General features: G+C 60.1%; 1 protein-coding gene across 4 annotated transcripts; it reads left to right on the forward strand.

The window, feature by feature from the left end:
• Nucleotides 1-1,104: 1,104 nt before the first annotated feature.
• ALDH3B1 (aldehyde dehydrogenase 3 family member B1) lies at nucleotides 1,105-19,966 on the forward strand. 4 transcript variants are annotated; one of them, XM_081239827.1, is made up of 10 exons: nucleotides 1,105-2,711; nucleotides 7,769-7,931; nucleotides 11,481-11,591; nucleotides 11,704-11,824; nucleotides 12,120-12,205; nucleotides 12,702-12,783; nucleotides 14,891-15,277; nucleotides 15,982-16,148; nucleotides 17,711-17,810; nucleotides 19,633-19,966. In XM_081239827.1, exons 1-10 carry the CDS (start codon nucleotides 2,563-2,565, stop codon nucleotides 19,821-19,823), a joined length of 1,557 nt encoding a protein of 518 aa, XP_081095953.1. In that variant the 5' UTR covers nucleotides 1,105-2,562; the 3' UTR covers nucleotides 19,824-19,966. The 4 variants fall into 4 exon arrangements, with proteins under 4 accessions (XP_081095953.1, XP_081095956.1, XP_081095955.1 ...); XM_081239830.1 differs by lacking the exon at nucleotides 1,105-2,711 and adding an exon at nucleotides 3,716-3,814; XM_081239829.1 differs by lacking the exons at nucleotides 1,105-2,711; nucleotides 7,769-7,931; nucleotides 11,481-11,591; nucleotides 11,704-11,824; nucleotides 12,702-12,783 and having other exon boundaries at nucleotides 12,126-12,205.
• Nucleotides 19,967-21,594: the final 1,628 nt, after the last annotated feature.

The following is a 21,594-nucleotide window of genomic DNA, read 5'->3' on the forward strand; positions in this document are numbered from 1 at the left end:
GGGTCCTGGTAGCTTGTTTCCAAACCTGACATTATGGCATCCAGTGGTTAATGACACTGTCCTAATCTTATTAAAAACGAAAAGGAAATATATTTACATCTAAATTTTAAATATCGATTAATTTTTTAAAACACTGACATGAAGAATGCAAATTCAAATGTCCCAAGCTGAGTGAGGAGTAATTTTGGTCTTGTTAGCTTTTGACACAGTGACCCTGGATGAATTTGAGAAGCAGGCGCTTTCAGGCTCTGGGGTCCTAGAATCTGCTGACGCTCAGGAACTCTGTCAATTACCAAGAAAAACATCTCCAGATCAGTCCAGACTGGGGTTTGGATGTGACTGGCAAACTGTTCCTGGAGAGACAAATACTTGAGCAACAGGCTTCCTGGTTAGGCTCGGCCAGTGGGAGGTTCTGGGTTTGGGAGGAGGAGAGAGCAAGGGCATAACTAGGGCGGGGATGGGGGAGCACGTGGACAGTGGCTTGACTCCTCCAGTGTCCCAGTGTCCACAGAGCAGTCCTTCCATGGTCTAGCTTTCCCTGGCTGACCTTGACCCTCTGGGGTCTGGTGACACCACTTCCTGCCTTTGACCTTTCCAGGCTCCCTCACCAACCCAATTCCCTGTACTAAACCTTCCCTACTCAAAAGACCTAGGTTGGTTTCTGTTCACTAAACCCTGACTTATAAATCCCCTTGTTTCCAGAAAGAATTTTTCCATGGCTTAAGAAGCTGCTGTCAGGGAGCCTTCAGACTTCCTTTGAGGCTGTCCTAGAGGGGACCCAGATAAACACAGCCCATGTGACCTGCAGGGCAGAGAAGGAGCAAGGTCAGCGGCCCCTCCCACCCCATCCAGACCTCAAGCACTCCCTGTCACATCTACCCTCACTGTTGTCAAATGGTTTTCTCTATACTAGGTTCTATTTTTGTTCTCACTATAAAAATAATAGATGTTCCTTGCAGAAAAGCAAACAGGAGAGATACATATTGCTCCTGGTTTGAACACCCTGAGACAGCTCCGAGGGTCTTGTGAAGTGTCACCCCTGCATTGTATCCAAAGTAGCACGCAGAGTCCACTGCTGATTCATCTAACACCACTTCCCCGGCAGGGAGGCAAATCTTTACCATTTTTGTTTTTTGTTTTTTATAAATTTATTTAGTTTATTTATTTTTGGCTACGTTGGGTCTTCGTTGCTGCACGCGGGCTTTCTCTAGTTGCAGCGAGCAGGGGCTACCCTTCATTGCGGTGCGCGGGCTTCTCATTGTGGTGGCTTCTCTTGTTGTGGAGCACAGGCTCTAGACGCGCGGGCTTCAGCAGTTGGGGCACGCAGGCTCAGTAGTTGTGGCTTGCGGGCTCGTTGCTCTGTGACATGTGGGGTCTTCCCGGACCAGGGATCGAACCTGTGTGCCCTGCATTGGCAGGCAGATTCTTGACCACTGCGCCACCAGGGAAGCCCTAATCTTTACCATTTTTTAAACTAAAAATCATGGGGTTGATGGTCGTCACAAGCTGTCGGGAGGTCCCTGAACTGGGATGTGCCAAAGACCCTGCCCAGCTCCTGGCACAGCAAGTGTCCAGGAGAGATGCTGCTTTTGGCTGAGACTCCTGGGAGTGGGGGTAACCCCCACCCAGCTCCTAAGCAAGAGTTCAGGGCACCCTGGAGACGCTGCGGGCTGGGGACTTGGGGCTGGCTAGGTTAGAATCCCCACCTGTCCCTCTCCTGTGTGGCCCCAGCCCGACACCCGCCCCACCGGCTGACCTGGGACCTCGGCAGAGCCTGCCACCCGCCGGAGCTGGTTCTAAGAGTGGCTCTTAGTGGTACCCCCTGCAACATCCCCCATTTATCCCGAGTTCCCTGCGACAAGGATGTCACCCCTAGGTATCACGGAGCCCTTGGAGCTGCTTTTTTTTTTTTTTTTTTAATTAATTAATTTGGCTGCGTCTGTTCTTGGTTGCAGCACACGAGCTCTTTGCGGCGCACGGGCTTCTCTCTAGTTGTGGCACGTGGGCTTAGTCGCCCCACGGCTTGTGGGATCTTAGTTCCCTGACTGGGAATCGAACCCTCGCCCCCTGCATTGGAAGGCAGATTCTTAACCACTGGACCACCAGGGAAGTCCTGCTCCTGGAGCTCTGAGGATCAACAAGAGGCATCCAAGCCAGAAAGGGGAGAGGGCCGGTCCCTGTCCCTCCCCAAGGGGCACGGCCCCCCCACTGCCTCCCACTGCCTGGGAGCTTCACTCCCAGACCAGGTTAGGACCCCTGTGTCAGGAGGACAGGCCTCTTTGGGGACCTCCCAGGCTGAATTCATAACAAGTTTGGGGTAACCCCTGCAGGAGGTATCCCCGGTCAGGGAGGGGCCCCTCAGGATCCTGCAATACCCCTTCCACCCACCAGTACCTCCCCAGGTGGGTCCCTGATTTGCTGTGTGGCCTTAGATCAGTGGCTGCCCCTCTCTGGACCTGGTTCCTGGCTGACCGCTGCCAGGCTCAGCTCCAGCCCAGCCCCGCCTGACACTGGCTCTGCCTCTGCCTGGCTCAGCTCCAGACAGCAGGGCAGCGCTGTCACATGCTGAGCCACGTGACAGGCAGAGGCTGGGGTTCCATCCCACGCAGAGGACGGGGCCCCTGCAGCCCCTTACCCCAGTCCCAAACGGCTGAAGCCTCCAGGGGCTACCAGAGCAGGTGTGGGCCGGGAGACCTCTCCCGCCCTCCCAGGTAGGCAGGGGCAGCGGGGAGGGTGGGGGCAGTGAGGAGCATCTCCTAGGTGCCCAGTCGGCCCAGAGGCCCTGGGCCAGCATCCCAGGCAAGACCTAGGGCACCAAGGTGGAAGGGCTGCAGCGGGCCCAGGGCGACAGGCACCGGGCGATAGCACAAAGGATAGTCCTGTCCCCCTACCCGTAACCTAATCGCCTGCCTGTCTGACACCAGCACCTGCCAGGGGATCCTCCCCCTTTGTGCTGGCTCTGACGGGTGTGCCTGGGGTGGGGGCGGGGTGAGGCTGAGGGGCAGGGACACAGGAACCTCATGGCGACACTTATGACGGCTCACCTAGAGGGCAGAGGGTGGTGCTCTTTCCCAGGAGGCAGGAGGGGACATCGGGGGTGGACCCAGCCTCCGCTCTGGAGCAACAACCTTCTCATGTGGGTCCCAGCCTGCCACTCACGCCCTGGGCCCTCTCTCTGGACTTCCATTTCCTCATTGTAAAATGTCAGGTTGCAGGGTGACAGGTGCTGTGAGCGGGGTGCCGGATGAGGTGGTGATGTTGGACACAGACGCACAGAGGACAGGGAAGCCTGCAGCAGGCCTGGGCCCTGGGATTGGATTTCTGGACTCCAGCTGTCTTTGGATCTGACCTCTTCATTTTGCAGATGGGAAACTGAGGCTCAGAGGGGCTGGGGGGTGTGTGGGGGGGTGTGGGGAGCAGGGCTTTCCCTGCTACTCCAGGCCACGGCCCGCACCCCACACCGTAATTCCTGGGTCCACTACTCCGGACTCATCCTCCATCCTTCCCATCAGGGGTCGAGATGGAGCCCTCAGCTCAGAGCTCCCTGGAGACCTGCTGTGTGGCCCTGGCCTGGTGCTGGCCTTCTCTGCGCCCTGGCTCCTTCTCTGTGGTCCAGGAAAGGATCTAGAGGCCCCTGAGGGAAGTGATGGGGAAATCTCAGCCTGCAGGCTCCAGCCAGCCCAGAGTCAAAGTCAGGCAGGAGGCCAGGACAGCCCCGCCCCAGGGGCTGGCCCAGCCTTGGACATCTCGTAATGGAGGGCAGCTGGGTAGAGCAGGGCCGACCAGGAGGAAGAGCAGCTTGGCACTGCCTCAGGTACGGCGTTCTGCAGAGGCTGGGGATATAGCAGCGAGCAGTCAGGGCCAGGGACCCGCTGGCAGGTTGGCTTGGGCACTCTGGGTTGCCGCCAGTCCTGGCAAGCTTGGCCACTCACGGCCACGCACAGGGACTAGCTTTGTCTTCTCGGAGCTTCTCTGCTCGCCTGAGGGGAAAGGGGAAGGGGGAAGGGAGTTCCCTTTGCCCCAGCCTAAGAGAGCAAAGAGAGAGGCCAAGAGTCCCCGAGGCCAGGCAGCACCCTTACTTTGTCTGAGCTGGACTGGCGCCCCTCCTCTCCCTGGAGTTACCAAGGGAGCCAAGAGTCCCCACTCTGAACCAGCCACCCCAGGAAGGAATGCACCCCTGTCTCTGGGGGGGTGGTCAAGCATCCATTTGGCAACACATTTCCTGGGCAACTGCCACGCATGCCTGCTGCTAGGGTGGGCTATGCAGCGAGCGGTTCTGAGCGATCTTGTTCTTGGGAATGGGCTCTGCCAGGGTCCAGGAAGGAGAGACTTCGCCAGCATCAGGCAGCCGGTGGCACAGCCTCTCCGTGCAGTGGGGCAGGGGTTAGCTTGGCCCACGGCCAAGGGTTGGTCCCCAGCTCCCCACACCCGCCATGGAAGGGAGGGGGCTGCTCCCCAGAGTTTGGGAGACCTTGTAAAAATCCAGGTTAAGGCTACACGGGGCAGAGAGGGGAGATCAGATTGGAGACCCTAGGGTACTGGGACCTGCAGAGCCTTCGAGGCAGCCCCGTGCCGTCCACCTTCTGACAGGCTGATGGGGGTCCCCTGGGCCCTCAGGCCACCACGTTCACCACTGTCACTCTTGCCAGCCCCGCATCCCTGCCCCCACCTGGGTCTCAAGTTGATGTCCTCGCCTCCCTGGTGCCCACACTGGGCCAAGGTCTCCTCGGGTTCCCACCCCAGGGTCTCCTCCCCAAGACCCCCCAGCACAGCTGTCCTTTGCCATCTGAATAACCGTCGTTCAGGGCTGTCCTCACTGAGCACTCACGGGGCTCGGCCCTGCACCAAGCACTTCACAGCCCTCTGGGGTACCTACAAGACACCATCCCCATTGCACAGATGGGAAGAGTGAGCCACAGAGAGGCCAAGCCACCTGCCCAAGGTCTCCTAGCTAATAAACAGAGTTGCTGGGATTTGCACCCAGGTCCTCAGGCCCCCGACACGTCATACGGAGGGTGCTCTTAGAAGGCATGTGGTATAGACAGGGAAACCGAGGCAGACAGGATGAGAGGGTGGGCAGAGGTGGGGGCTGGGAGGTAGCTCATCGGCAGGACCAGCCAGGGCCCAGGGACGGGGCTCGGGCAGCAGCTGTTTCATGATGCTGATCTGGAGGCAGCAGAGCTGAGTGCCCGCCTTGTCACCCTCCTCGGCGCCACATGACCTGGGCCTCAGCTTCCTACAGGGGTGCCGTCCAAAAGCCATGCTGCACTCACACCCGGCACCCGCGCTGCCACAGTGCCTGGCACAGTCAGTGCTTAGTCACTATTCTGATTATTATTATTACAGAATCCCCAGGCTCATGGCCTTGAGGGAAGGTGGCTGGCCCTGGGGCCCGGGGACCCAGGCCCATCCCTTGTCACGTCAAGTGACTTAGCAACTCCCAGGGAGGTGGGCTTAGGGCCCCCAGACCACCCGATGAAGGAACCCCCTCATTTGTGTGTCCACAGTGGCTGCTCGGCTCCCTTGTGAGGTCACGGGCCCGGGGTCCCCCCAAGCCCAAGGCAGCCTTGCACATCTGCTTACCTGGGTTGAGTCCAGTTCCCTGCCCTGCAGCAGTCACCCCTTGGGGCCTCGGTCCTGACCAAACTGCAGTATGGTGTGAGCTGGCCTCAGTGTTGCCAGGAGAGGCTGCTGGAATGTTCCAACCAGACCTCCACCCCCGCAGAGCTCCCCACCCCACACTGTACTCAGAGTTGCACTATTCAAGTGACGTGCCTTACATTTTTGTGGGTTCTGCAGACTCTTAGGAAAGTGCAAAGAACCTTGCGGAGGCGGGAGAGGGGCGGGTGTGGTTTGCCCTCAGCATCCATCAGCAGAAGTCTGAAGGTGAGAGAGGATGGGGGGAAGGAAGAGGCATAAATATTTGTTGAGTACTTGGTAGCAATAACCACAGCTGACCATTATTAAGCTCTTACCATGCACACAATGGCTGGTGCTTCATGTGGTGGAACGGTAACATCCCCTTTTTACAGACATGGAAACTGAGGCAGGGAGAAGATGAGTGACTTGCCCAAGGTCACATAGCCAGAGAGGCGGGGTCAGGGTTTGAGCTCAGGTGGCGGCTTTAGGGGTCAGCAAGTCTCTTGGCTCTTGGGTCTCTGGCCAGTATGCCTTCCTCCCTGGAGGAGGGTTGGAGCTGGGGACAAACCTGGAGTGAGAGGGGCTCTGATGATGTCCCTGTTCTGCTACAGTCACCCTCTCTGGGGGATGTGGTGCCTGCCCTGTGCCCGAGACGACTGCCCCGTTTCTCCTGATCAGAGTAGGAGGACTGTGGGGTCAGTTTGGCCCCCATCATGCCTATGGGGACAGCGTAGGGCTCCAGCAGGCTCTCAGCACAGAGTGCCCATCAGGGCAGGCCATCCTGTTGGCTGGAACAGCTCATGGAGTCCTCCAGAAAACTTAGGGCCGTGGTGGCAGTGGTCACTTAACAATAGCTGGCAACCCTGAGGGCACTGACGCCCTGTCCTGGGCTTAGAACTGGCCAGCATGGTCTCACCCTTGATAAACACCCATCAGGTGGTAGGTGGAAGGGTGACCTTAACAGATGAGGAGATTGGGGCACAAAGCCCCAAATGATAAGTTAAGTAGGCAAAGAGGGGTCCTGCTGCCCAGTCCAGTGGGAGGGGTAAGAGAGGGATGAGGAGGCGGGGCAGGGAGATGGACAGAAGGAAACCAGGTATTTATCACAAGGTATGACACAGTACGCTGGGGAGCAGAACCAAGGGCCCACTGTGAGAATGTGTGAGGGAGTAATCATGGTGGGCTGCCTGAAGGAGGCACTAGCCAAGCAGAGACCAGAAGAGAAGTGAGTCAGAGGGAGAAGGAGGAAAGGGTCCCCACTGGTCCTTGGCACCAGGCTGAGGACTAAGTGCATCAGAGAGCTCCTCTGATGAGCTTCGAGTAAGCAGGCGGGCACCCGGGGGAATGTCAGAGCCCCTACCCTGCCTACCAGCCCTGGCTGATGACAGCATGGAGGCCTGACTGCCTCCTCACCCCTCACCCCTCAGCATTCCCTGCTTCTCCAACACTGTGGCCGATGGGGCTGGGATGGGCAGCAGGGCCTCTGGGAGGTGGGGTTCTTCTTTCCCCGTCTTGCTGCGGAGCTGGGGCACAGGGAGAAGAGTCCTGTCACCCAGCCCTCTGAGCCACCACCAGCCAGCCTGGCCACCCTGGGCAGGGCCCCCAGGCTGGGGACAGTGGGAACAGAGCATTCCGTGTTGGGAATGTCCCAAGTGGTGGTTGGTGGACTCTGCCTCTAGTTACCAAACTTCCCCTGGTTACTCCACTCAGACCTGCTGGGGTTAGGGCTACCGGTCTCCAGGAGGGGCACCGGAGTAGGGTGGGGGCCATGGCTCAGGGCTAATTTCCGTGTGGCAGGAAGAAGCGTGACCCCCTGGCTCCCTGCTCACTCTTAGGGGCCACGGAGTAGCTGTCCCCAAGCCCACACCCAGTCCCGTGACTGCCTCGGGGTCCAGAGCCCTCCTGCCTACTGGTCAAGAGGTGTGGTCTGTAGCTCTGTCAGTGGGTGTCCAAGTGTGCCCCTTGCGTGTGTGTTTGTGTGTGTGTATGTGTAGGTGGGGCAGCCCTGGTCCCTGGGCTTACGTGTGAGTCCCCATGGGGGGTGCCCGTGGGCCCACGCGGGTGCAGCAGGGGCGGTGGAGGGCGCCTGGAGGTGGGGCGCCCCGGCCCACGCTGCCCCGCCCGGCAGGATGGACCCCTTCACGGACACGCTGCAGCGGCTGCGGGAGACCTTCGGCTCGGGGCGCACGCGGCCGGCCGAGTTCCGGGCTGCCCAGCTGAAGGGCCTGAGCCGCTTCCTGCAAGAGAACAAGGAGCTTCTGCAGGAGGCGCTGGCGCAGGACCTGCACAAGGTGGGTTGGGGGTGGACAGGCAGGGGTGGGAGGAGGAGGGCAGCGGTGGGGAGGCTGAGACAGGGGAGATGGGGACAGCTGCCTCCTCCATGAAGGGGGAACTAAAAGCCGTCAAACCCCACCTCTTTTCCTGTGCCGTAACCCGCTCTTCTGCATTCACCCATTCGTTCATTTCTTCATTCACTCCACTACTATGTTTTTCTTTTTTTTGGTCGTGCGGTGCAGCTTGCGGGATGTTAGTTCCCCGACCAGGGATTGAACCCGTGCCCTCAGCAGTGAAAGCTCAGAGTCCTAACCACTGGACCGCCAGGGAATTCCCCCACTCCACTACTATTTATTGAACACTTACTATGGGCCAGGTACTGTTGTAGGCTCTGGGGATACAACAAATAAAACAAAGTCCCTGTGTCCAGGGAGCTGGCCTCCTGGGGAGAGACACAGCTAGACAGTAAATAAATACACAGCATGTTGGATGGTAATGAATGCCATGGAGAGACACTCCCAGGGTGAAGGGGGTGAGAGAGGGCCAGGGTCAGGGTGCTGTTTTGTATGTGGGGGTGAGGGAAGGTTTCTCTGAGACAGTGGCATTTGAAGGAGGAGGGGGAAGGACCCACGTGGACAAGGGGGGAAACAGCAGAGGGCACAGAATGTGCAATGGCCCTGAGGCAGGAGGTGCTTGGTGTGTTTGTGCTTGAGGAGCAGCAAGGAGGCCAGAGTGGCTGAAGGGGAGTGGAAGAGGCAGAGGTATGCAAGGGATGAGGTCCAGGGAGCTGGGTCACACCGCTAGGGCCGCATGTGGAGGACTTCTGCTTCACTAGGTACCGTGGGCATCATGGCCTCTGTCCAAACCCTGGAGGCCTGGGGGCTCAGCCCCTCCCATCTCCAGCAGCAGCCACAGCAATACCTCAAGAAATACACTTCCTTGTAGGTAGCCTTCCACCATCTCAGCCAGCAGGGCCCACCCGTGTGGCTGCCGCTGCTCTAGGACAATGGTCCAGGGGCTTCTTCTCTGGACAAAATGTCCCTTGAGCTTGCCACAAAGGCCACGGTGCCCAAGCTCACCCCTGACGCCCCACTGGCCCCTCACCACCTGTAAACTCTCCAAGGCTGTGACTCTTTACCAGCTGGTAAGGTGCTGTTTTGATACTTAACACCCAGGACGGGCCCATGGTGCATATTGGCTGCCGGCCAGCCCCTGTGGTCACCACTTGTCCCCAGGGGGCTGCAGCAGTCCCACACTGGCTCATGCTGAGCACTGAGCTCATCTTCTCCCCAAACCTCCTGAGCCCACGAGCAGAATCCTGGGGTCATCCCTTTCTGCCCTCCTGCCTCCCCTGCCCTTCCGGTGGGCCTGCTGGCTCCACCCAGGTCATGAAAGAGATGCCGGCACTGGCAGGCCTGGGAGGCCGTCTGCAGCCTCCTTGGGCCCCACCTGATTTGCAGGCACCCAGCCAGGTGTCCAGAGCAGTCACAGACTTCGAGACTAGTATCTCATGGCACCTGGGGTCATGGATCAGGGCACCCCCGTTCACGGGGGCAGCAAAAGCTGGCCACAAAGACTTGTCCTGAGGACGTGGCCTCCTAGTGACACCTACTCCCTTTCTCAGGGTCCTCAAACCTTCAATTTATCACCACGCTCCAGGACTGTAGCCAGGTGAGACCCGGGCTCCCTCATCAGCCATTTCTGGAATCATCCACTACCCCATTTATGAAACCAGGGCACCGGGTCGTACTCTCCTTGGCTCTCTGACACCCAAGGGGCCTGGCTTTGCCTCCCTGTGGGGAGTGTCCATTCACCGGACCTGGTCCAGGACAGAGGGGGCTCACACCCCCTACCCTGGCATGTCGGGCTCCCTGGGGACTGACACCCCGCTGAGCCTCTGCCCTGCGCACCAGCTGGCCTGGCCTGGCCACCTCCGTGAGACCTGACCCGATGGTCTGTCTGGTCCCTGTTCTCCCTATGGCTCAGATTTCACCTCCTGCCTGCAACCCTCAAGGCTCCAGGAGCCCGCGCCCCACAAAGGGAGCAGCAGCGCAGAAAATCCAATCTGGACCCTGCCTCTGGTCTGGTCCCTCCCTCTGGGCTCAGCCAGCCCTGTCCCCCACCCTCCCAGCAGGCAGCATCTGCCCTGTCTGACCTGCACAAATCCTCCCATTTAACCCCCAACAGCCCTTCCAGGTAGAGGTGGTCACAACCAGTCACCCCCAGTCACCCCCAGAGGAGACTCAGAGAGGGCATGTTCTTGCCTAAGGGCACAGAACCCTGGCTCAAAACAGCCTACGCTTCCAAACTCCTGGCATTCAGCAGGGTCCAGATCATCCCTTAAACAGGCCCAAACCTCAGTCAGGTCACAGGAGAGAGACCTCGCTGGGCAGGAGTGTGGGCTGTGGACACAGACATAGTAGAAGGCATGTCTGAAGCAGGCTCAGCTCCTAGAAGCGCTGGTGGGAGTGACTTCTCCCCCCAAGGTCCCTGTACCCTCCCCCTCCCCCCAAGGCTCAGCTCTGGCACTCCTGGGCCCATCGCCCTCTCCTCTGACAGGAAGGAACTTGCACCATAATGGCTGAGTCTCAGGCATCAGGACAGCCTGACTCTTGTGTCCTAGGCCATGGGCCTCCAGCTGTCTGCAGCCCACAGGCTGGGTCCCTCCTCCCTCGTGGGGGTGGGGCAGGCATGCCAGCCGGCAGAGATCAGGACAAAAGCCCTATTGATTTTCTCCTTTTTCTGACTCCTGCCCTTGAAATCTGCCCTGGCCCCTGGGCTGTGGGAACTGATGGCAGAGACACCTGTCCCCAGTGACCAGTCCCCAGTGACCCAGAGACACCTGTCCCCAGTGTTCCCTGCAGACTGACATCCACACAACAGGCCACAGAGGGCCACACAGACAGTCCTGTTCAAACTTAAGTTAGATCCTGTCCCTGCTCTGCTCAACAGTCCTCACCCCAGCTGCCTGGCCTCATCACCTCACCCACTCTTCTCCCTGCTAATCAGGAACATAGCAAGCCTGAACCCGCCCCAGGGCCTTTGCACAGGACATACCATCTGTCTGGAATATTCTGCCTCCAGGTATCCATGGGCTCCTTCCCTCCCTTTCCTCACTGCTCAAATGTCACCCCATCCCAGAGGCTGGCACTGACCATCTTATATAAATTAGAGCAAAGCCACACACACATACATGCACACATGCACTCACACACACGCACACACACTCCAGCAGTCTCTATCCCTCTTATCCTGTTTCATCCTCCCATTGTGCTTGTCACGTCCTAATGGAGTAGTCAGTGTTCTCATCATCACGTCGACCGTCCTCCCTACAATGTCAGCTCCATGGGGCAGGTTTTCTGTTTCAGTCACCGCTGCATCCCCAGCACAGAAACAGCACCCACGCACTGTAACCATTCAGTGAACATGGAGTGAATGAATGAATGAATGCGTGAATAAGACAGGCCGTGCCTGGGGAGGCTTTGCCCACCCCAGGGCTCCGGCCACCTGCGGATCCTGGGTACCCTGGCCCAAGCCCTGCTCTTGCCCCTCCCCCTCCCCTGCAGTCAGCCTTTGAGTCAGAGGTGTCTGAAATCAGCATCAGCCAGAACGAGGTTAACTTGGCCCTTAGGAACCTGCGGGCCTGGATGAAGGATGAGAAAGTGCCCAAGAACCTGGTGAGTGACCCTGGGCGTCAGGGCTGCAGGCAGCCTCTCTGGGTGGCAGGTGGGGCTGAGGGGCTGGGGTCTTGGCACCTCACCGTTCACCATCACTCTGGCCCCTACCCAGGCCACACAGCTGGACTCGGCCTTCATCCGAAAGGAGCCCTTCGGCCTGGTGCTCATCATCGCCCCCTGGAACTATCCTCTGAACCTGAGCCTAGAGCCCCTGGTGGGCGCCCTCGCAGCAGGTGAGAGGGAACCACCACCCTCTCCCTCCATCCCCCGCCCATCCCCCCAGCCTCACAGCCGCCCACAGAGCCAGGGAGGAGGGGGGAGCTGGCACCAGGTGGCTAAAAAGGCCTGGTTCCCATCTGGCCCACCATCCCCAGGCTGTGTGGCCTTGGGGCCGGCAGGGCACCTCTCTGAGCCATATTCTTCACCTGAAGGTGGAGTGAGCCGGCACCTGCCCTGCAGGTGTGAGGACTGAATGGAGACGGGGAGTGGCTACAACTGGCCCCCTCCTCTCCCCGCCCTGCCCCTCAGGGAACTGCGTGGTGCTGAAGCCCTCGGAAATCAGCAAGAGCACTGAGAAGGTCCTGGCCGAGGTGCTGCCCCGATACCTGGACCAGGTGAGCAGGGCCAGGTACAGACCAAGCAGCTACCCTGGGGCTGAGCAGGGCTGAGCAGGCCCCGCTGGGCCGGGCAGCCCTTGGCGTGGCTCCTCAGACAGGAGCTGAGCTCCAGCCTCACTCCTGCCTCCTCTGGGTTGTGTGGCCTTGGCCAGGTCACCGCCCCTCTCAGCCTGTTTCCCTCTGAGTGAAACAGAGGGGTGGGGCCTGTCCCCTGGGGGTCCCTGTCTGTCTCTGTTCAGCCCTGCTGGCCCAGCCCCAGCCTCAGTCCCAACCCCCAACCTGCCAGGCCCCAACCTTACACCTGTTGGGCTGGGAATGCCTGTGCCCAGTGCCCCTGGGAAGCTCCCCGCACCCCGCTCCCCCCGACCCAGCCCACCTGGAGCCCGGGCACCAGGCAAGGGGGGGAGCTGTCCCAGGCAGGCAGGCAGGCAGGCGCCCTCTGGGCTCTCAGGCTGGGGTCCCACAGGGAGCCCTCCGCCCCTCTGCCTTGCAGAGCTGCTTTGCCGTGGTGCTGGGTGGGCCCCAGGAGACCGGGCAGCTACTGGAGCACAAGTTCGACTACATCTTCTTCACAGGTGGGGAGCCAGTTTGGGGGTTGTGCAGGATGGGAGAGGTGAGAGGCCTGAGCCCAGCCCCACCCTTAAGGGTCTTATCCCCAACTCTGAGAGAGGCTACAAGGGACAGGAGCAGACAGCCAGCCAGGGAGGATGCAGACTGGGGGAAGTGCCAGGTGGTGCCCTCGGCCCCAGGACGAGCTTGCTCCACTCTCCCTGAGCAGGCTGGGGAGCAGCCCCGGACCCCTGGGGACCCTTGGGAGAGATGGGCCCCATCCCGGAAACAGGCCTCTCCACCACTCACAATCTCACACATCACAGCATCTGCCCTTGCTGAGCTCCCGCTGTGCCAGGCACTTATTCCTGAGCCCACGACCCTTCTGGAGGGCTGGACAGATGAGGGTTTGGGGGCTCGGGTGACAAAACGATGCAGTGCCCACTGCACTAGCCAGGATTGGGGCAGGCTGTATTTTGCTCCCAGAGGTCACCTGCCATCACCCTGACATGTGCCCATGTGGTCCAGACACCACCTAGCTTCAAGTGACCAGGATGGAGTTACCAGAAGAGATGAAAGGGTGGAGGATACAGACAAGGCGAGGCCCTGGGGGAGGGAGGAGCGGACCCGCCTCCTGTGTGGCACACCTTGTCCCCATCAGAGCAGGGGACGCGCCATCTCTGCCTTTCTCCTCCCCAGACCCTGCCACGAGCCCAGGACAAGGCCTGCCCGCCGCCACCTTAACAGACAGGGAGGGCGACTGTGGGAGCAGAGGGGCCAGGGCCCTCAGCTGTTCCTACAGATTCCCAGGGGGCGGAAGCACCAGGAGAAGGAAGCCGGGGTGGCGGGGGGCGCCTGACCACCCTCCACCATCACAGCCCGAAGCTCAGTGGACTCTGGGCCCTGGCCCCCCAGGACCCAGGGTGCAGAGGCAAGGCAGGCAGACCCCCGGAGGCCAGCTTCCATGCCAGGTCCCTGAGGCAGTCTGTGCAGAGGCCGATGGACCGCCAGAAGCTACTCCGCCATAAGCTCCTGACTTCTCCAGGCCTCAGTTTCCTTATTGGTATGATAGGGGCCATCCCCAAGTCACAGGCCTGTCTTAAGGACAAATGAATGCATGAAAGCCCTTGTCACAGCACGTGGCCTGGGCAGCATCCACTCACTCACTCACTCAGTGAATGTTTACTGAGAGCGCAGACGGGCACCGCGAGGCCTTGGGATAAAGCAGGGCTAGGAAGGCAAAGCCTCCTACATTGTCATGGAGCCCGTGCAAAGGTGATCAGGGTGGAGGTGGGGAATTCAGTTGTGGGCGTGGTCAGGACAGCGGACAGACAGGGAGGTGTTTGAACAAAGACAGGAGGACCTAAGGGAGGAGGTGTGGTAGGGGGAGGCCCCTGGGGCCGGCTCAGCGGACACGGGGGCCCGGATGGGGGGGAACGAGGTCAGGGAAGTGGGAGGAAGTGAGACCAGAGAGGTGACTGGGCCCTGGGCTCCCTCGGGCCGCTGTGGCTGGCGAGAAAGGCCAGGGTCATCAGGACAGAAATGGCAGCGTGGGACCCTGGGCCAGGCATGGGCAAGAGTGTGTCGAGGCCTGGGGGCGCTGTCAGGAGTGTTTGGGGGGTGGCTGAGTGGAAGAGGGGACTGTGAGACCCAGGACACCAACCCAGAGGAGAGGTGGGGACGTAGGGGAACGGGGGTGGGGCAGACAGTGGGTGTGGAGGGCTCCACGGCTGCCAGATTAGGTCAGGGAGGGGAGACCCAAATGTGGACCAGCTGGGATCAGAAGCAGGGAGACGGGGGCTCCTGGGTGTCTACCTGGGCAGGTCAGGAGAGGGAGCTGGGCCTGGCTTGTAGCTGTGGGCAGAGCTCCTGGGGACCTTCCACTGTGTGGGGCTGGTGGGGGAGGGGGGAGGAAGGGGAGGGGGGACGACCTGAAAAAGGTCCCAGTGCAGCAGCAACTGACAAGGAAAAGCCAGGTGAGGGCGACTCTCCCCCGCACCCCCCTCCACTCTACTGCCTCTCCAGGGAGCCGCAGGGCAGGGAGTGAGCCCCCTTGAGGGGTCCCAGCCCTGGGCTGAGGCCATCCCACCTGGCCCAAGTGACCGAGAGCCACTCTGGTTCCTTCCACCCCAGGGAGCCCCCAAGTCGGCAAGATTGTCATGGCTGCTGCCGCCAAGCACCTGACACCCGTCACGCTGGAGCTGGGGGGCAAGAACCCCTGCTACGTGGACGACAACTGCGACCCCCAGACCGTGGCCAACCGCGTGGCCTTCTTCCGCTATTTCAACTGCGGCCAGACCTGCGTGGCCCCCGACTATATCCTGTGCAGCCCCGAAATGCAGGCTCGACTGCTGCCCGCCCTGCAGAGTGCCATCACCCGTTTCTATGGCGAAGACCCCCAGAGCTCCCCAGACCTGGGCCGCATCATCAGTGAGAAGAATTTCCAGCGGCTCCGGGGCCTGCTGAGCTGTGGCCGCGTGGCCATCGGGGGCCAGAGTGATGAAAGCGATCGCTACATCGGTGAGTCCCGCCCTCCCTGCCACTGTGCCCCACTCCCAGCCCACCCCAGCTGTGGCCCCTCCACACTGGGGGCCACAGCTGGGCCCCGAGTCTGGGCCCAGCCTGTAACCTCGGGCCCTGAGGCTCCCCGACCCCACTGCTAGAGCCCAGCCTGGTCCACGGCTCTGGTGCCATGATTCTGTGACACTAGTGTTCCGCGTTGCCGTGTCTGAGCCTGTGACACCACGACTCGGCACTCTGGCCCAGGCTCTGGATTCTCCAAGCTCAGACCCCACATTTCTAGGGCTCAGGTTCCAAACTTCAGCCCCAAGATCTGCTGCTCCACGGGGCCATGACCCCAGGTCCTATGAGCCCATGATTCCTGGTTCTGAATTTCAACAGCCCGTCCTGCGCACCCGCTATGCTGTGAACAAAGCAGCCCCAGTCTCCTGGGCTGAACGGCTTAGAGGGTGACACTGCTCCCCAGCAGGCTGGGACCTGGGACCTCAGATCCGGTCACCCTCTGACTGTAAGACCAAGGCTGAGGGGCTCTCTGGGCCCCACGGGCTCCAGTCAGGCTGGGGAGCCCCTCAAGGTCACTTCCCGGGGGCTGTGGGGAGATCACCTTCGCCAAAACGTCCCTGAGCCTGGAGCCCTGGGTTCCTGGGCCCTGCCTGCCCGAGGCCCCACCCCTGGGGGCTGAGCCATGCCCTGTGCCCGGGCAGCTCCCACGGTGCTGGTGGGTGTGCAGGAGACGGAGCCGGTGATGCAGGAGGAGATCTTCGGGCCCATCCTGCCCATCATGAACGTGAGGAGCCTGGACGAGGCCATCGAGTTCATCCGCCGTCGGGAGAAGCCCCTGGCCCTGTACACCTTCTCCAACAGCAGCCAGGTGGGGCTGGACAGAGGTGGGAGCCGGTGGCAGCAGTGGAGGGGGGAGTGAGGTCAGCAGAGGGTGAGGTGGCACCAGGACCAGAGTGGACCAAGGGGCCTGGCGGGAGGGGCGGGCATCCTGGCCCCTCGGGGACAGTCTTAGGAGCTCTGGGACGGTGGCACTGTCTTGGCTCTGTCCCTCTCCTTTCTCCTCGGGGCAGCAGGGCCTCCCCCTGCCCTCCAATCTAGGCCACATTCTCCTGGGCCTTTAGTGGGCTGCTCCCCAGGGTCTTCTCTAGGGTCCAGTGTCCCCTCTAGGTCAGCCCCGCCTCCATTCTTCTGCATCATCATGGCCTGGTGGCGGCAGCGTCCCCTTTCTCTGCCTGGCTCATGGAAGGCACACATGACATGGGATGGCACGACTGGGGGAGGATGAATGACCAGGACATGCAGGCCCACAAATGAGCCCTGGTCCCCTGCCCCCCCATTGGGATTTCTCTCAGTGGGATTTCTGAGTCGGCGGATAGGGGTCCACTCCACTGACCAGCAGGCAAGTCCTGACCTAGCTGTTACCTGAGGGTCACACGTTGCAACTAACTATAGCCAAGTTTTCGTGCAACTACTGTTTAGTGTCTACTAATCATTCCCCCCCCTTCTTCTTCTTTTTTATAAATTTATTTATTTATTTTTGGCTGCGTTGGATCTTCGTTGCTGTGCGCGGGCTTTTCTCAGTTGCAGCGAACGGGGGCTACTCTTCGTTGCAGTGCGTGGGCTTCTCACTGCGGTGGCTTCTCTTGTTTCAGAGCACGGGCTGTAGGCGCACGGGCTTCAGTAGTTGTGGCAGTGGGCTTAGTAGTTGTGGCTCGCGGGCTCTAGAGCTCAGGCTCAGTAGTTGTGGGCTTAGTTGCTCCACAGCATGTGGGATCTTCCCAGACCAGGGCTTGAACCCCTGTCGCCTGCATTGGCAGGCGGATTCTTAACCACTGCGCCACCAGGGAAGTACCCCCCCTACCCCACCCCACCGCCCTCATTCTTCAGATACACCTACAGACTGAAGAGGAAGGGCCTTCATTAAGTCAAGCAAGGGTCAAGTTCATGTTTCCAAAACCCAAACCTCAGTGTCCTCCCTGTGTTGCACACAGGCCCCCCGCTGCATCCCTGCCCCCCCACCCCACCCCTGGCCTCCCCACCTGCCCTTCACTCTGCCTTTGGGGGCCCTCCTACTCATCTCTGCCCCGCCTTGAGACTCAGCAGGCACCTCACATCCCTCCCGGGAATGCCTGCCTTGACTGCCCGCCCCTCACCCTGCACCCTCCACGTCCCCAGGAGGATGCTGGGTTTCCCGCCTCCCCATCAGGCCTGAGTCTGTGTCCACAGTCAGCTGCATGGGCCACAAGCAAGGGATGCTCAAGAAACACGTCTCCAGTTGCGGATGGGTGGCAGGCTGCTCCACAGCCACCGCCTCCCACTCTCATGGTGGCCTTAGACCCTGCAGTGGGTCCCAGGGCCCTGAGGGGGCCGGACAGAGCCCCCGTGGCCCCGGCAGCTCCGCCACCAGCCTCATAGCTGCTTCTCTCCCAGGTGGTCAAGCGGGTACTGGCCCAGACCAGCAGTGGGGGCTTCTGTGGGAACGACGGCTTCATGCACATGACTGTCGCCAGCCTGCCCTTCGGAGGAGTGGGTACGTGCCGGCAGAGCCGTGCCATCTCTTACCGTCAGCTCTCAGCCTGCTCCCCTCTGCAGAGCCTGAGGTGGAACCTTCCATACCTGTCTTTGCATTTACATATGTAGGTGGACCCACAGATACACAGTTTAGGTCTTTTTTAAGCATCACTGTGATTGCTAGGGCTTAGCACACACAGGGTGGCCTCAGGCGTTCTCTGTACTCCACCGTGAGGCTACATGCTGCTCCTTTAACCCCTCCTGTGCCCCCTCTGTCCGATGCTCGGCATGTCGCACAGGAGACAGGGGCTCCTGCCGGCTCCCCTCCTCCACCAAGCCCAAGCAGCCCCCAGTACCGCTGTGAAGTCCTGGCCTCTGAGGCGGTCCCAGCAAGCCTGACGGCTGTGTGATGTGAGGCCACCACTTCCCCTCTCTGAGCCCACCTCCTCCTCAGGGGACGAGAGGGCCAGAGGCTTGCGGTCCCGCCACCTGCCCACACCTGCACTAGAGTAAATGACCAGCAGGTCCTGGCGGGCTGCCCTGGTGGGCCTGGACCCTCCCTGGGGAGCGGCGGGTGTCACAGGAGCACACGGCAGGCTGAGGTCGATGCTGTGGTGGTGGAGGTCCAGGGCTGTGCACCGCTGCTGTCCCCGCTTCTGGAACCCTCTTCCCCAGCACCCCCTCCTCAGGGAAGCGTGGGGCTCTGTCTGCAGGTGAATCTGACCCTGCTGCTCCCCTGACAAAGCCTTCTACGGCTCCCAGGCCCTCAGACAGAGCCAGGGCTCTGACTCAGCTTCCTGAGGCCGCCCTTCCTGGTCTGGCCATGGAGTCCTGCTTCCACCCCCTTCCCCGCTTCCCTGGTTGCTGCCCCGACACACAGAGCTCTGCCCAAGTCCCAACACACCATGGTCACCCACCTCCAAGGCTCCCTGAGTTGTCCCCGAGCCTGGGCCCCTCTAGCCCCACACATCCACTTTATCTGGTCAGCGTCATATCCCTCAGGCCCCACTCACTCAAGGAAACCCTCCCGGATTACCCCTGATTCCACCAGGCTGGGTCCCCTGGACTTCCCACTGCCGGGTCCTTGACTGCCTCCCTACGTGGACATTGCGGCTCATAACAACACAGCACTTACTGTATCTATGGGTCTGAACACTTGCCCAATCCCCGCAACTCTAGGAGGTGGGTGCCACTGTCATCCCATGTCACAGAGGAAGCCAAGGCGAAGTCACTTGCTTAAGGTGACATGGCTACTTCAGAGCTGGAATTCAACCCTGGGCAGCTGTCCCGGAATCCACTTTTTTTTTTTTTTTTTACTTTCCATCTTTCCTCTCTCTTTTTTTCTGATTGAAAATGTTGATTTACAATGTTGTGTTAGTTTCAGGTGTACAGCAGTGATTCAGTTATATATATATACACACTCTTCTTTTCAGATTCTTCTCCATTATAGGTTATTACAAGATATTGAATATAGTTCCCTGTGCTATACAGCAGGTCCTTGTTTATCTATTTTATATAGAGTAGTGTGTGTCTGTTAATCCCAAATTCCCAATACATCCCCCACACCCCCAGAATCCACTCTTGACCGCTGTCTACCCATTGTGCCCCAGCACCTGGTGTCCCCAGTATTTATTTGAGTGGGTGCTGGGGCCAGGCTCAGGGCTAAGCCCTTTACCCACAGCATCTCATGATTAGCCTGCTTTACAGCTGGGGAAACCAAGGCTCGGGGGGTGAAGTGGCCCACCCCAGTCATACTGTGTGACTGGCAGAGCCCAGGTCTGTCTGACGCTCCTCGGCTGGCCACTGGGGGCCTGACTGCTGTGTTCCCTGTCACCGTACAGGTGCCAGCGGGATGGGCAGCTACCACGGCAAGTTCTCCTTTGACACCTTCTCCCACCACCGCGCCTGCCTGCTGCGCCGCCCTGGGCTGGAGAAGGTCTACACTCTCCGCTACCCACCCCACGCTCCACGCAACCTGAGGGTCCTGCTCACAGCCATGGAGACCCGCAGCTGCAGCTGCACCCTGCTCTGAGCCACTCTACGCACAGGGGCTCCGAGCGTCCCTCCCAGCTCACGTCTACGAGTCCTCCGCTGCCGTGGCCACCTGAGGCTGGTGGAGACATGACCTGGGGTCCACGACACAGGAGGAAAACACCTGCTGGGGCCACGGCCCAGACCAGTGCTTGCCCTCCTCCCGCCTGGGGCTTCTCTTTTCAGGCCCTCAGCTGCCCCCCAGCCAGGATGGGCCAAGGTTTGGGAGCATCGGAAACAGTGCAGTAACCTGCCCTCCCCTTCCCACGCTGGCCAGCCACCTGTGTTCCGGGAGACGAGGGCAGATGTGGGCACCTCTCAGGACAGAAGGTGCCCTTTCTGTGGAGGGTGCAGAAGGGGTCCTGGCATCCGGCCCATGACACACTGCGGGCCTGCTGTGACCTGGGTCGTCCCTGCCCTCTCTGAGCCTGGTTCCCTATCTGTTGCACAGAGGAGGTGATTAACAGCTCCTGAGATCATCGTGAGGATTAAATTTTGGAGCTTAATTGCCGACTCCAGGCTCCAGGCGTCCTGTCTCCTCATTTGGGAGGGGGGAGGCTGCTTCCCTCTACTCTCTCCGCACCTCTCCCTCCAGGTCAGGTTGATGCGATGCCCACAGTAAGATCTCCCTTCCCTTCACCTCAGGGCTCTTAGGAGCTCTGAACTAGCTCCTGTCCCCCAAGTGGCTGGCCCTGGGCACCTTCCCCTCACCATGTCCCACACTGGACTCATCCCCTTCCCTGACCTGCTCATCCTCCTGGGCCCCCATGACATGGAGTGATCCCCCATCACTCAGCCACAAAGCCAGACTCCCCGGCCTCCTGCTAGACACTCCCTTCTCACCTCCCAAGTCCCATCTTTGCGCAATTCTTGATGATTCTATAAAATACCGCAGACTTCCCCAATCCACACACTAATCGCTGTGCCCCGGGACATCCATCACCTACCCTCTTCCCCCGGGGCCCAGCCCTTCTCCTCAGAGATCTTCCCAAAGCCCATTGGACCATACTAGCCCTCAGCCTGAACCCCTTCAGTGGTTCCCCTGGCTCACAAGTCTGGACCCATAACAATCCTTGGGAGGCTCTGCACAGCCCTGTGCACGACGCCCCCCACCACCACCACCGCCAACCCATCCTTGTCCTCTTCTAACGCACTGGATGTGTCCTCCTTCTCTGGTGGACCTCCGCACAGAAGCTGGGCATGCTCTCTGGCCCTTCTGGTTCTGCTCGACTCCTCCTTGAGCTCTGCTTGGATATCATCTCCTCCAGGAAGCCCTCTCTGACCACCTTCCACTCCCCCCAACACACAGGCGGCCTCAGGGGCTTTCTCAGTGTCCGCAGCCTCTGGGGTCCCTCTGCCACACAATTCACTGGGAGGAAACACGGGTTTGGGGGCTGTTGAGGGACGGAGCTCCCGGGTCATACAGATCCAGGAGTGGTTCAGGCGGCCGCACTTCGCAGATCTAAGGTTTGGGCCAAGTTACTACACAAGTCCGTGCCTCAGTTTCCCCATCTGTAAAGCGGAAATAATCGTTCCTCCCCACAGGGCTGCCGGGAGGATTAAATGAAGACGCCAGGATGAAGGTTTAGCATAGAGTAGGCATGGCTCCCGCGCGGAATCACCACAGGCTACGATTCTCATCACTGTTATCACACACGCCCTGCCGAAGCCGAGCGGAGGTCCTCCGGCCCAGGGTGCTGGGTCCGACAGGAGCAGCAACGTTAAACCACGCCTCGGATGTCCCGCCTCCAAGAGCTCGGGAGTCCCGGCTC

Source organism: Mesoplodon bidens (assembly GCF_964165515.1).
Source record: "Mesoplodon bidens genome assembly, chromosome: 7".
Lineage (NCBI taxonomy): Eukaryota > Metazoa > Chordata > Mammalia > Artiodactyla > Ziphiidae > Mesoplodon > Mesoplodon bidens.